At 37.5% G+C, this 13,195-nt stretch overlaps 1 protein-coding gene across 1 annotated transcript in view; it reads right to left on the bottom strand.

Annotated features, from left to right (window-relative positions):
- ipo11 (importin 11) overlaps window positions 1–13,195 on the bottom strand; it is a 310,760-nt gene that overhangs the window by 185,430 nt on the left and 112,135 nt on the right. The window contains exons 9-11 of the mRNA XM_048597668.1: window positions 12,533–12,603; window positions 9,739–9,931; window positions 6,528–6,680 (exon numbers count right to left, since the gene is read on the bottom strand). Coding sequence (XP_048453625.1) covers window positions 6,528–6,680; window positions 9,739–9,931; window positions 12,533–12,603 — 417 coding nt within the window. The remainder of the gene's footprint in view (window positions 1–6,527; window positions 6,681–9,738; window positions 9,932–12,532; window positions 12,604–13,195) is intronic.

The following is a 13,195-nucleotide window of genomic DNA, read 5'->3' as shown; positions in this document are numbered from 1 at the left end:
CTCTGTTTTCTCCTCCACAGATGCTGCCAGACTTGCTGAGCTTTTCCAGCAACTTTGTTTTTGTACAACATAACTCAAATCTGTTACTAAGGAGACTAACAAGTACATTCCATTGGTTGAAAGCAGATTTACCGCAATTGCCAAAGTCTTTAAGGAAGGAAAGGAGGAGGAAGGCCATAAAGGAAGATTATAAGAAGTAGGAGCAGAAGCCATTCAGCCCACTGTGCCTGCTCCACCAATCAATGATATCATAGCTGATGTGATAATCCTCAACTCCATTTTCCAGTCTTTTCGCCATAACCCTCAACTTCTTGCAGTAAAATTCGCCAATGCAGTGAAATCCCACAATTCAGGATCCTGAGAGAAGAAATTCTTCCTCATTTGTTTTAAATACATGACCCCTTACTCTGAGACCAGACCCTCTGGTCCTAGACTCTCTCAGAAGGGTATACAACCTTTCCGCATATATCTTGTCAAGCCCTCCTAAGAATCGTGTATGTTTCAAGAAGGTCACCTCTCATTCTTCCGAACTCCAATGAGGATAGACCCAACCTATTCACCCTCTCCTCCCAACAGTCCTCCACAACCACACTAAGCCTGGTGAATCTTCTCTGGATTGCTTCCACTGTCAATATATCTTTGCTTTGACAAAGAGCCAAAATCTAGTGGCAATCTGATTATGCAAATGGGAGAGAAGGTCCATTGAGAGATGAGGGCATAAGAGAAGATGCAAGGATTGAGTGTCAAAGACCCTGGTGAGAAATAAGGAGTAAAGAACAGCAAAAGTGATAGAGAAAGGAGAGTCTAGAAATGTTAACACGGTGGACTGTAAAGGTAAGTATTGAGGATGAGAAGAAGTGTACAAGTTCATGAGTGTTGTTGGAACTGCATTCATCCAGGCAAGTGATGTGTATTCCATCACACTCCTGATTTGGGCCTTTTATATCACGAACAAGTTTTGGGGAGTCAGGAGGAGAGTTATTTGCTTCAGGATTCCTCATTTATAAACTGCTTTTACAGTCATAATATTGATTATGGCCAGCCAGTTCAGTTTCTGGTCAATGATAGTTGAGGATTTGTTAATAGCAATGCCATTGAATGTCAAGGGGCAGTGGTCAGTTTCTCTCTTGTTGATGATCATTGACTAGCATGTGCATGGCAGAAATGTTAGTTATCACTTGTCAGCCCAAACCTGGGTAGTTTCCAGGTCCTGTTGCATATGGACAAGGACTACCTCAGAAAATGAGGACTTATGAATGGTGCTGAACACTGTACAATCATTAAAAAACATGCCCACTTCTGACCTAATGATGGAGAGATTATTGATGGTAGGAAGATCATTAATGGAGGGAATGTCATTGATGAAGTAGCTGAAGATAGTTGAGTCTGGGACACTACCCTGAGAAACTCTTACTGAGATGTCCTGGAACTGAGAAAACTAATCTCAAACAACCACAGCCATTTTCTTTTGTGCATGACTCCAACCAGTGTAGAGGCTTCCTCCTCATTCCCATTATGGTTTCATCAGTCAAGTTGTTGGTCTTCAAGGCTAATGTTCCCTGTAAGATGTGTGGTCACTGAGACACCCCATACACACACTATCTTGTTTAAATGTACCACACATAACATTCTGAAATCCATGAAGTAACAACTAAACTTAAAGGGAACATTGTTCTCAGCTCTCTTGGTGATTAAGAATTCGAGCTCTCTTAGCTCTGTTGCTCAGAATCATTAGGTTACACCAATTGGCTATACAAAACATCTTCCGGACCTCTTGAAGAACTGGTCAACTCTTCAAATGGTTGCATCCTTGTAGTAACTAGTGCATTCCGTTTTTTTCCACACAATTCCGTTTTTCTGTCCTCATAGGAAAGCATTATGGTGTAGTGTTCACTCAAGAGCCTAGCCTCGACGATTCTGATTGTCAATCTAGACATTCTCTAATTTGCAGGTCAGGTGTAGTCTGTGGCATTATTATAATTCTGCATTTGATTTGAACAGTACTCATCCTTCTCCTCCCTCACTTTGTCAATATTTGTTGCTGTTTGGTGTGGCATTAGTGTATGCCGAACAGTCTACAGCCTCTTCCTATTAAAAGCTTATATGGAGCCAGACCATTGTGGAGAAGATAGAACAATAATTTAGCAATGTTGTTAACGAATCTTTTATCATCCATACCCGATTGTTGACCTCATCATCAATTTGTGGGAATCACAGCAAGTTAGTCATGTGCATAAACCCATATGATTCAGTAAATTCCTTTCAGTTTTTGTTAACAAAAAAAAAAAATGAATACGTGAGACTTCCAATTGTGGCAAAATTTCTGGCAACAATACACAGATAGCTTCAGAGGTGTGGCGATATTATGATAAAGTTGTATAATCATTAAAGAATGTGGATTTTAAAGAAGGGGTAAAATAGATGATGGTTTCAGTTCAGTGAAAGCAATTTTTTTTAAATCATTATCTCATTTGGAACAATGAACTAAACAGACCACGTCGAAGTAGATTTGCCTCAAGTACCCAATAGAATACCTGCCGTGTTGACCAAAGAAGTGTTTATAATCTTGAATGTTTATGATATATAGGAATATAGACCTGTGGGCACTAGTGGTTTGAGTGCAATACAGAAGAAACATATTTTTCAGTGCAGCAGAGCTTCTCTCCAACAAAAGGTAAAGTGGTTTGTGAAGTCTTGAAGCTGTTTCAGCAGTCCAAGTTGTGAAAGAGAGATTGCATATAATCTTTCAAGCTATCAAAGAAGGTTGAAGGCAGTAGAACTAGAAAGAAGTCACTAGGCCATTCGAACTGAAGAGAATCAGTTAGGTTAGAAATCAAAGAGTTAAGATAGAGTGGGATTGAGTGCCTGAGAACGTTACTGCTGGGAAAAGAATCGAAACAACAGATCAGATAGGTAAGACCAATCTTTCTAGAATGCTTTTCATGCACTGAAGGATGCCTGGCATTGTTTTAATACTGAAATGTAAGTGGTTAAAATAATATTTCCCAAATTGTCAAATAAAACTTGTAAATAATTTTGATTCCTCATCTGAAGGTAGTTGCCAAATGGAATTATTCTAACTTAAATGTAACCATACCTGAACTCCACCTTCCAGATTTTGTTATATGCGAGATAACTCCTCATTGTAACACATTGAGTCTACTTCTTGCTTTGATTTCTTCAAAAGTGGACAAGGAACTTTCCTTGGTATAAACACAGGATTTGCTTCAAGATGTAGGGTAATGTAATAAGCTATTTTCAGCTTCCCATATCTTTTGCATTATTGTGGAAATTCAGCTCCAGAACATTGAGGCTCGTATTTATTTACAATTACCCCATTTTATATATAAGCTGTAAATTGTATAAGCTTTTCTGTTTCAAAATGAATAATCCTGGTTCTGGATTACACACAAGGATTCTGCGACTTTCTGCTCTTTACATTGAAGCACGGCAGTCACGTATCCCATGACTAAGTTGCTTGCTTCCTAATTCCATGGAGTTTTGCACCTAATGGCTGATGATGATCTTGTTCCAATCACAGTCCAGTTTTGAAAAGAACAGAAACTCCAACTCTATTATCTATCTGAAAACACATTTGATGTCCACTGACTGAAATTTATTCCCTCTAACAATTTCCATTTGATCCTTTAATCTCACTTAAGAACAACATTTCCAGATCATGAAAATCTCCAATTTCTTGGATTTTGCTAACCTTTGTGGATTTTTATTTTTGGTTATATTTCTTGCTACAAAATACTACTTTAAAACAAACACCTTTTTTCATAAAAATGGCTCTCCATAGTTATCGCAGGACAATCTTTGGGTCAATGCTGCTTAGGGCCACCATACAGATAACACTAAGTTACGGCAGCTACCACACCCACTTAGCACATCCCAGTTTCTGCGCAGCTACGTTTTTACTCCAGAGTTTACCCAAATGCAAAGAGTGGATCACTTTTTGCAAATCAATCTCCCTGTCAACTCAAATTACTGTACTGTTCTAACTTTGACTTGCCTAGTCAAATGAATGGTCCACAACAATATCAAGTCATCTTTGACCTTGAGAAATCTGACAATTTTTCATCAAAACATGCAAAAATAATTTGATCTCAAACTAATTATTCCTTAAAATGCGCAGATTCACAACTTTCCATCAAGTAGAAACTCTCTCAGTCACTGGTTGCAGCCATCGAACTTCACACATTCAATATTAGTGCTTTTTGTTTCTACGTGTGAAATGATCATTAAATGTTTTAATAGCTTTTTTACACACAGCTCTTACCTCAACTGAGGTCAAACTAGTACATCATCTATACAAGTACCCATTGTGTAAGGAGAGAATTAACCTGCTCATGGCTACGCTTTACAGCTAGTCACAACACAGTGCAATAACCTCTGATCAAAACCCACCGCTGTTCCAAAAATGACACTGCGACGCTTTTTATGCTTACTTAAGTATATTACATTCTTGTTAAATATGATCTGTCATTTTCCCCTGATACCGTTACAGACAGACCTTATGTAATTCTTTCAGCGTGAGATCAATGGCTCCCTTATTCTTGCCTTTCATTTTCCTTTCCAACACTTTGTCTTCCACACAATTCCTAAACCATATCCTATTGAGCAACTGTTTGTCTAGCCACTTGTTACTTCTCCAGTCCTAATCTGTTCTTCCATACCACACAACTCCTTTTTATTCAAAGATAGTAAGAACTGCTGATGCTAGAATCAGAGATAACAGTGTGGAGCTGGAGGAACACAGCAGGCCAGACAGCATCAGAGGAGCAGGAAAGCTGACGTTTCGGGTCAGGACCCTCCTCCTTTTTATTCACCAGATTGCACTGGATTTCAAAACATTTATTGCTTTTTCAACAAGAAAGTTTCAGTAGATCAGTCTTGTTGTTTTTACTGTACATTCAATCAACTGTTCCAATTTAGGAGGAACTCCTTTTTATGTTCCAGGTGTTTTTCATGATTCTTAGAGACTTCTGATACTTGCGATTCCTTAAATTTTAATTGTAGATCTATCTTTATGGAAATTGTTACAAGTTTATTATTTCAACATTTCAAGTCCTCATTCAAGACTTATCTCCTGTGACTGACACTCAAGTGCTCTCACCACTTTTCAGTTTTCAAATATAAAAGTTACTTCTTCACGGTGATCAGTTCTTCATTCAATTACTAATGCTATACATTAGGCTTTTCTCGTTTCGACACAGTCATTTTGGCGAGTGTGGCAAAATCAGCATGAACAAGCAACTGTTACAATATAGTCATTGCTAATGTTACCACTTGTTCTGGTCAAATTATTACCCAATATGAAAGCACAATCCTAAGACTGTTCTTCTGAAGGACTTGAGTAAACATCCATAGCCTTACTCATTAGAACGCTTTGCAGAATAACAGTCCATGAGATCTTTGCCCACTTCAATTCTGTAGCAACCTTCATAAACAAGATAAAATATCTCTCCACCCATTATTCTGTAACTTTAGGAACTAAACAAAGATTCTTGGTTAAATCAAAATTAGAAATGTGATTTCCTCATCATCATCTTCAGGTTCCCTTTCATGTCATACATCATCTTGACTTGGAACTACATCAATGTTTCTTCATTGTCACTAGGTCAAAATGCTAGAACACCCTTCCTAAAAGTACTGTGGTGTCTTTACACTACCAGGACTGCAGCAGTTCAAGGTGGCAGCCCACCATTATCTTCTCCAGTAAATAAATGCTGACCTAGCCAACTATGCTAACATGCTATTGAGACCCTCAATACTGTTTCGCGCTTCTCGATCATGGTTGATCATCTGAAATAATCCCACACTATTGTCACGTCCCTTGATATCATTAGTGACTGGAAATATACCAATCTCTACACCAGACTTAGTTAATAATCACGCTTCCACAGATCTCTGGGGTAGAATATTTCAAAGATTCACCATCCACAGAACGAAGCAGTAGTTCCTCATTTTAGTCCTAAATGGTTTGGCTTCCAGAGACCAAATCCATGGGGTCTCGAACAGGCAAACATAGGTAACCTCTTGAAAAAAATAAGACCTCAACCTTTTAAGTGCATTACACCTCATGGTGTAACAATTACATTTATCTTACTTTTCACTGTTAAAATCTAATCACTAAAATATTTTTAAAAACTGAAATACATGAACCTTGAGCTAAATACTGAGAAGCTTTTATCTTACATAAATTATTTGTTCAATATACTTCACTGTACTTCAGCATTGAACTGTAAACACTAATTAGTGATGGTTTGAATAAATGAAAAAATCCTCTAATCACACTAAAATCAGCATAAATTTAATTCTGAAATATACAAGATATACATTTGTGTTATGCTCCTGGATAACTTAAGAACCATAAAAAAACAGTAACTTTAAATTGAATATGAGAAGTGCTTCCTCATGAGTGCTCGAGATGCAAAGTGTTACCTCAGCAGAAATTTCGACTGAATTATATATAAGAAAAACATGTACATTTAAAGTAAATTTCTTTTCAACTGAAATCTCACCAAAGCCCTCAGGATCTTCCTCCCACATAGACAATTCCTCCGGAGTCAGGAGGAAATAATGAGATACCAGTCTTCTACAGATTTCAGTTAAAGTTGAGTAGCTGAAGAAGCATAATTTGATCTTATGTGCTTCCAAAGTTTCAGGTTTGCTTTCTGAAATAAGAAAGAAATTGCTAATCAGTTCCAAAATATTAGAACTATAACCAATTTTCTATTTGATCCATGCTGTCAAACATGTATTATGCCATTGTATTTTCACATGGCCAGTTTTTAGTCTCTCTTATACTAGAGGTATTACGACACAGATGTCATAAAACCAGAAGATACTCAATTTTCAACATGTTAGCAGACATATGAAAAATTTAAAGGAATGGAATCAGGTTGGTTTTCAACTTCATTGTTGACAAATACTAATTAGCAAAGGAGTAACAAACAAAAGCATTTCAGGATCTCAGTTGAGGAAGTATGATTCAGTTGAAAGAAATAGTCTAACAGAAATTCATGTATGCTGGTTCCACAATTGTAATAACAAACACTATTTTTAAAAATAATTCCTTGGGATGAGGGGTCTCTGCTATCCTTACAGGCCTTTCACAAAGCATTGATGCATGCACTCCCTGAACCACTGTTAATCAATTACTTAGTGAAAAGTGCAAAGAGAAAAATTAGTTTTACATTTAGGATAAATATATCTTTCAACTGGTCCTGCATTTTCCATCTCATGAAATACAGATGGACACATGTTATCCTATCAATTTAGATAGATCCTCTGAAAGCAAACGCAAATGATAGAAAACAATGCACTTCAGAGCATTTTTCCCCATAAGTGTCTTTTGTCCAGCAGCATCAGCAATTCTTTAAGATCTCTGACCTTTTTATTTGTTCATGGGATTTCAATATCACCAAATAGCTCAACATATTTGACAGTCCTGAAATATTCTCAAGAAGGCAGAAGTGTACATGCACCAGAGTGCTGTTGGGAAGGGAATTCCAGGATGCTGCTGAACATTGTGTAATCATCAAAATTACCCCCACTTATGACCTTATAATTAACCTCAATTAATCCACTGCAAAAACAGTTTACCTGCAACTCCTGGATTTCCATTGAACAGAATTTTGTTAGTGAGAATGCTGGAGGACATAATTATGTACCTTGTGCAAGACTTATGAGAATTATGAGAATCTGCAACCGAACAAATTAGCCTCTGTAATACAGGATGTTCAAACTGCATAAAATAATTCTTCCCCTGAATATCTAATAACAATGTAAAATCATTATTATTAAAACTAACTTCCAACAACAAAAACAGAACAGTATGAAGCTGTTTGGAGGCAGAGGAGAGTGCAGTAGATTGTTTTAAAAAGAATGCCCCAAACAAATAATAAGATTGATGACCAGGGAAAGAAGAGGAAAGGCCTGAAAATAAAGGAGGGCTAATTATAGAATGTAGTAAGATGTTGATAATAGTTTGAGGGGGTTTTATTTTTGAACAGACATCAAGATAACCAGAAGTAAAACGGGCAGTGCAAAATGTACTTTCAACACATATTAATAAAGATCATAAAACCATAACGTGTATGTCCAAAAGTAGGCCATTTAGTTCATTGAGTCAGATCCACCATTCAATGAGATTATGGCTGATTGGATAATCCTCAACTCCAATTTCTTCCTTTTCTCTATACCCCTCAATTCACTTACTGAATAAAAATCTCAGCCTTAGGTATATTTTATGATCCAGCCTCTACAGCCCTCTGCATTAAAGAATTCCACAGATTCACTACCTTCTGAAAGATGACATTCCTCTATCTCCGTTTTAAGTGGGCAACCCATTATTCAAAGATTACACCCTCTCACCCAAGACTCTCCCACACGAGGAAACATGTTTCAATAAGGTCGCCTCTAATTCTTCTGTATTTCAACAAATACTGGCCCAACCTTCTGAACCTCTCCTTATAGGACAGTTCCTCCAAACCCATAACCTCTATAATCTGGAAGGTTAAGGGCGGCAGATGCATGGAAGGACCACCACCTACAAGTTACCCTCCAAAGCTACACACCACCTTGACTTGGAACAATATTGCGTGCCTTCATTGTTGCTGGATCAAAATTCTGAAACTCTATTCCCAACAGCATTGTAGGTGTCTACAAACTGCAGTGTTTCAAAGAGGAAGTACACTATTACCTCACCCAGCGCAACTAGGGATTGGCAATAAGTGCTATCGTAGCTAACGATGCTCTCTTTCCATGAACGAAAAATAAAAGTTTTTAAATTGTCTTTTAGTTAGGAAAACAACTTCAAAATAACTAATTTAGGTCAGGAACTTTTGTGAGAAGAAAAATGCATCATATATAATTTGAATAGTAAGTACCCAAACAGGTTGGAAGCAATGGAATGTAGAGTGTGGATGCACAAACAATACAGTTTAATAAGGCCATGAAAACCATGCCAAACACTCAGGTTAGTTTCTGGAGGGATAGGATAGAAAAGCAGTGAAAATTCTCTGCAAAGATAATATTATGTTACACTGCACCTGAAAATAACCCAGATTGCATGCAATTCTAGTCTACATATTATGAAAAAGATAGAGGAGCACTGGGAAAGATGCATATGAGAAACAAGAAGAATTGAGAAACTGTAAGTATCAAGAAAAACTGAATACCTCAGGCACTTTTCTCTGGAAGGGTGGCCTGTTGGAGTTCTTTGAAATATTGACTTTAACTAGATGTAATAACTTAATGCATTATGAAAAATGCAGGCCACAAATATTTGCCTCTGGTATGTTTAATTAAATTAATTTGGTGTATTTTAAGAGAAAGGCTTCAAAATACTTCCCTCAGAAAAAGTGAAATGTTCATATTATCCTAGGTGATTATAAAGGAACTGCCTTCAAAGAAGATGATTAGTTTAATTTACAAAGTATCTTCCTCTAAAATTGATTCCATGATTTATACTGCATGTGCTTCAGACAACACTTTAAACTCTGAAATAATTTCTTCCAAATAGATTGCAAAGCAAATTCCATACCAATGACAAAAACCATTGATTAAATTCGAGAAAACAGAAGTGAACATAATACAAACTTGTGCATTCAGCTGCAAATTATTTTCAATAAAATAATGAACTAAAAATGCAATCCATTGCAATCAAATTGACAACAGCAGTAAGATTTTTACGCATTAAGGAAATAAAATAATATGAAGTAATTGTACCTTCAGTGTTCTTTGCCGGTTTGTAAGCATCATTTTTGACGATCATTTTAATGAGGTTCATGCACTGAACGATGAACCGCTCAAAAACCACACCCTCGCCAGCACCTGTAAATATGTAGCTAACAGCAAACTCCAATGATCTCTGAATCAATGAGATGAATGAAAATGGATGATAATCCAAAAAGTCCAAAAGCTGCAATCAACAAAGAGAGATATGTAAAATTTTTAGTTGCTGAAAAACACAGCATATTTAATTGCTGTCCAGTATGGTTAATAAAAACATTAAACTTTTTGGACAAATTATTTTTAAAGATTTCAGTGCAGTAAATATGTCAGATGAGGAAATCTTTTTGCATGTCATTTAATATTTGAACTGTGATCAAGAATCATATTTCTTCTAAAGAAGCCCTCATTCACCTGGAGTGTCATGTTATTTAAAATGGTGACAAGGCCTTGAAATAAAACTAAAACATGAACTGAGAAGAGACCATTCAGTCTATCATGCATGCCTCTTCACAGCATATTTATATTCATCCTGTCCAGATAAGAGTGGGGCAATGATAGAGTGGTAATGCAAGTGAACAAACAATCAAGATGAGAGTCTAATTTCCTGTGCACAGGGGTCTGAAATGCAAATTCAATATAATCTGGGATTAAAGATATCCATAAAGGTGATATACCAACAGTCTATTGTTATAAAAAAAGTGGTTCACTAATATCAGTTGGGAAAGTAATTCTCTATCTTTTCCTGCTCTGGCCTACATGTGTCACCAGACGAACAACAATGTGGTTCACTATTAACTCCCCCTGAAATGGTCTCAACCACTACTAAGCGAAACAAGGAAGGAACCTCTGACATCGAAGCAATCAAAAATAACAATGGAAAACACAGCCCTAATGCTGACAAAGTCCTCCTGACATCTTAGGATTTATGCCAAAATTAGGAGTGTTGTCTCGCAGACCACTGAAGCAATTGTCTGACAAGGTATGTAAGGTATGATTCCACGAGAATGCCTCAGATACCATCATCATCATCATCTTTGGATCTGCTTTGTCCCACCATCACATCACACCCAAAAGTGGTGATAGTACAGTGGTATGTAGCCGTGATGACATTACTCATGGAGTCCATAATATCATCGTCAGACCTTATGAAATTCCATGGCAGGGGGACAAACATGTAATTATGTTTACCACCTATCCTCTGCTAATAAGCCAGTATTCCTCCATATTGAACACCACCCGGAGAAAGCATTAAGATGGCAAGGAACCAGAATATGTTCTCAGTTAGGGAATACAATATTCATCCCAACAACAGCTCCACAACATCACTACTGACAGAACTGGCCACATTTTAAAGAACATTGCTGGTGGATTAGGTCATTGGCAAGTGGTTAGGGAACCAACAGGAGGGAACAATTTTCTTGACCTCTTTGTCATCGATTTACACGTCTGACAGCAAAAACAAAACTCATCTCTGTCTGAAATGTGCAATTTCTTACTCTGAGATAATGCCCTCTGGTCAGAGACAGGCTCAGAAGGGGGCAGAACCTTTCTGCATCTACCCCAACAATCCCCAAGAAGCCTGTATATTTGAATACAGTCTCCTCTCATTCTTCTAAGCTCCAAGTCATACAAGTCCAACCGAGTCAACTTCCTAAGAACCTTCCTCATCCTCCTCTGGATCAACTTATTGAACCTTCTCTGGAGTATCTCTAGTGCCACTATACCTTTCCTTAGATAAGGAGTCCAAAACTGCTGACAGTATTCCAGTTTTCTGACTATTGCCTTGGAAAAGTTTTAGCAAAGACTTGCCTACTTTCATTCCCTGCTCCCTATTAAATAAAGGCCATCAATCCATTTACTTTTTCTATTACCTGCGGAACTTGGATTCCAACTTGATTTAATTTGATTTATTGTGGTCACGTGTACCCACGTACAGTGAAAAGCTTTGACTGCAAGCAATACAAGCAGACCACAGTAAGCAAGGGTGCTTAGACTGAGTGAGGCATACAGATTACACTGCACATGAGGTGTGCGAAGTAAGATCAATATTAACAAGATCAACATTATTTGAAGTTATAGTGTCCATTTCTCAGTCTGATGAAAGCAGGCAAGAAGCTGTTCTTGTACCCATTGGTGCATGTGTTCAAGTTTCTGTATCTTCTGCCTGACGGAAGAGGTTGTCAGAGAGCATTACAAGGCTGGGAAAGGTCTTTGATGATGTTGGCAGCATTTTTGTGGCAAAGAGAATTGTAAATTGAGTCCATGGATGGTAGGTTGGCTTCAGTGATGGTCTGGGCTGTGCACACAACTTTCTGTAGTTTCTTACCATCCTGGACAGAGCATTTGCTGTACCTGGTCTTTATGCACCCAGATAGTATGCTTTCTATGGTGCATCTGTAAAAGCTAGTGAGGGTCCTTTCTGTGATTTCTGCATGAGGACTATCAAATCTTCTATACTGCAGCCTTCTGCAGGTTTTCTCTACTTAGTCAAGTGGAGGTCAAGAGTATATTCACCTACAAAAATTCAGCTTTATATTTTCACTATTTAAAAAAATTCTTGGGAAGTTACTTCTGATCAGTTCACATTTGGATAGGTGCAAAATGTTTATTACAACTCATTACTGCTCAATCTTCTGCTGTTTTCAAATATAATTACTGTCAAGTGTAAGACTGATGAACTTTCTTTAAAAAGAACTAGTGCAGAGTCCGGGTTCAAGTTCCAACTGCCACAGAAGTGTTTCACAACATGTCCAAACAATGTGATTTTAAAGAAACGATAGTTGCTTACCACTTTAGTGAAAAGGATAATAGTCTTCTCCAGTTTTTCACTGCACGTGCTCTCTGGGTTGACTTGTCTACCTATAAAAAAGATAAAATGACGAGTAACTCAAAATGTACAAAATTATACATTTAACACTACAACAGGAAATCCTCACAACAAGCATGCAGAATTCAGCCACCAAGTAAAGGGAATGCCACACTTCTTAAGGTGTTAGTGCATGCACACTTAAAATCCACCTGAAACACACAGAAAAAAAAACACGGCATTTTGTGATACAATGTCAGTGCTGCCATTTTGGATCTCCATCTTCAACCTACATCTTAAACAGAACACAATATTGCAGCATAATAAACCCTCACCAACTGCTCCCAAAGTAGCACTATTTAAAATAATCAAGTCATTACAGGTTAGCTGTTGGTTTATTTCCATTGGTTACAGCAATTCTACGTATTTTGGAAGCTCTCTACAATTGTTTAAGTTTTACTTGTCTACAAGTTGCCTGGTCCAGGAGATGTATGCTTTTACCCACCTAACTACTTCTGCAGAAACCAGTTGCTCCCAGACACTAGCATTCCTCTTGGAAGTGATGATGATGGGTGAAAGAACAGTATCTGTTTAGAGCAGAATAACGAGGAATTGTGGTCTCTGGATGAGGTTGTGTCTGCCTTG

The sequence above is a fragment of the Rhincodon typus genome, chromosome 1 (genome assembly GCF_021869965.1).
Source record: "Rhincodon typus isolate 14 chromosome 1, sRhiTyp1.1, whole genome shotgun sequence".
Classification (NCBI taxonomy): domain Eukaryota; kingdom Metazoa; phylum Chordata; class Chondrichthyes; order Orectolobiformes; family Rhincodontidae; genus Rhincodon; species Rhincodon typus.
This window is presented reverse-complemented; position numbering and strand designations above follow the sequence as displayed.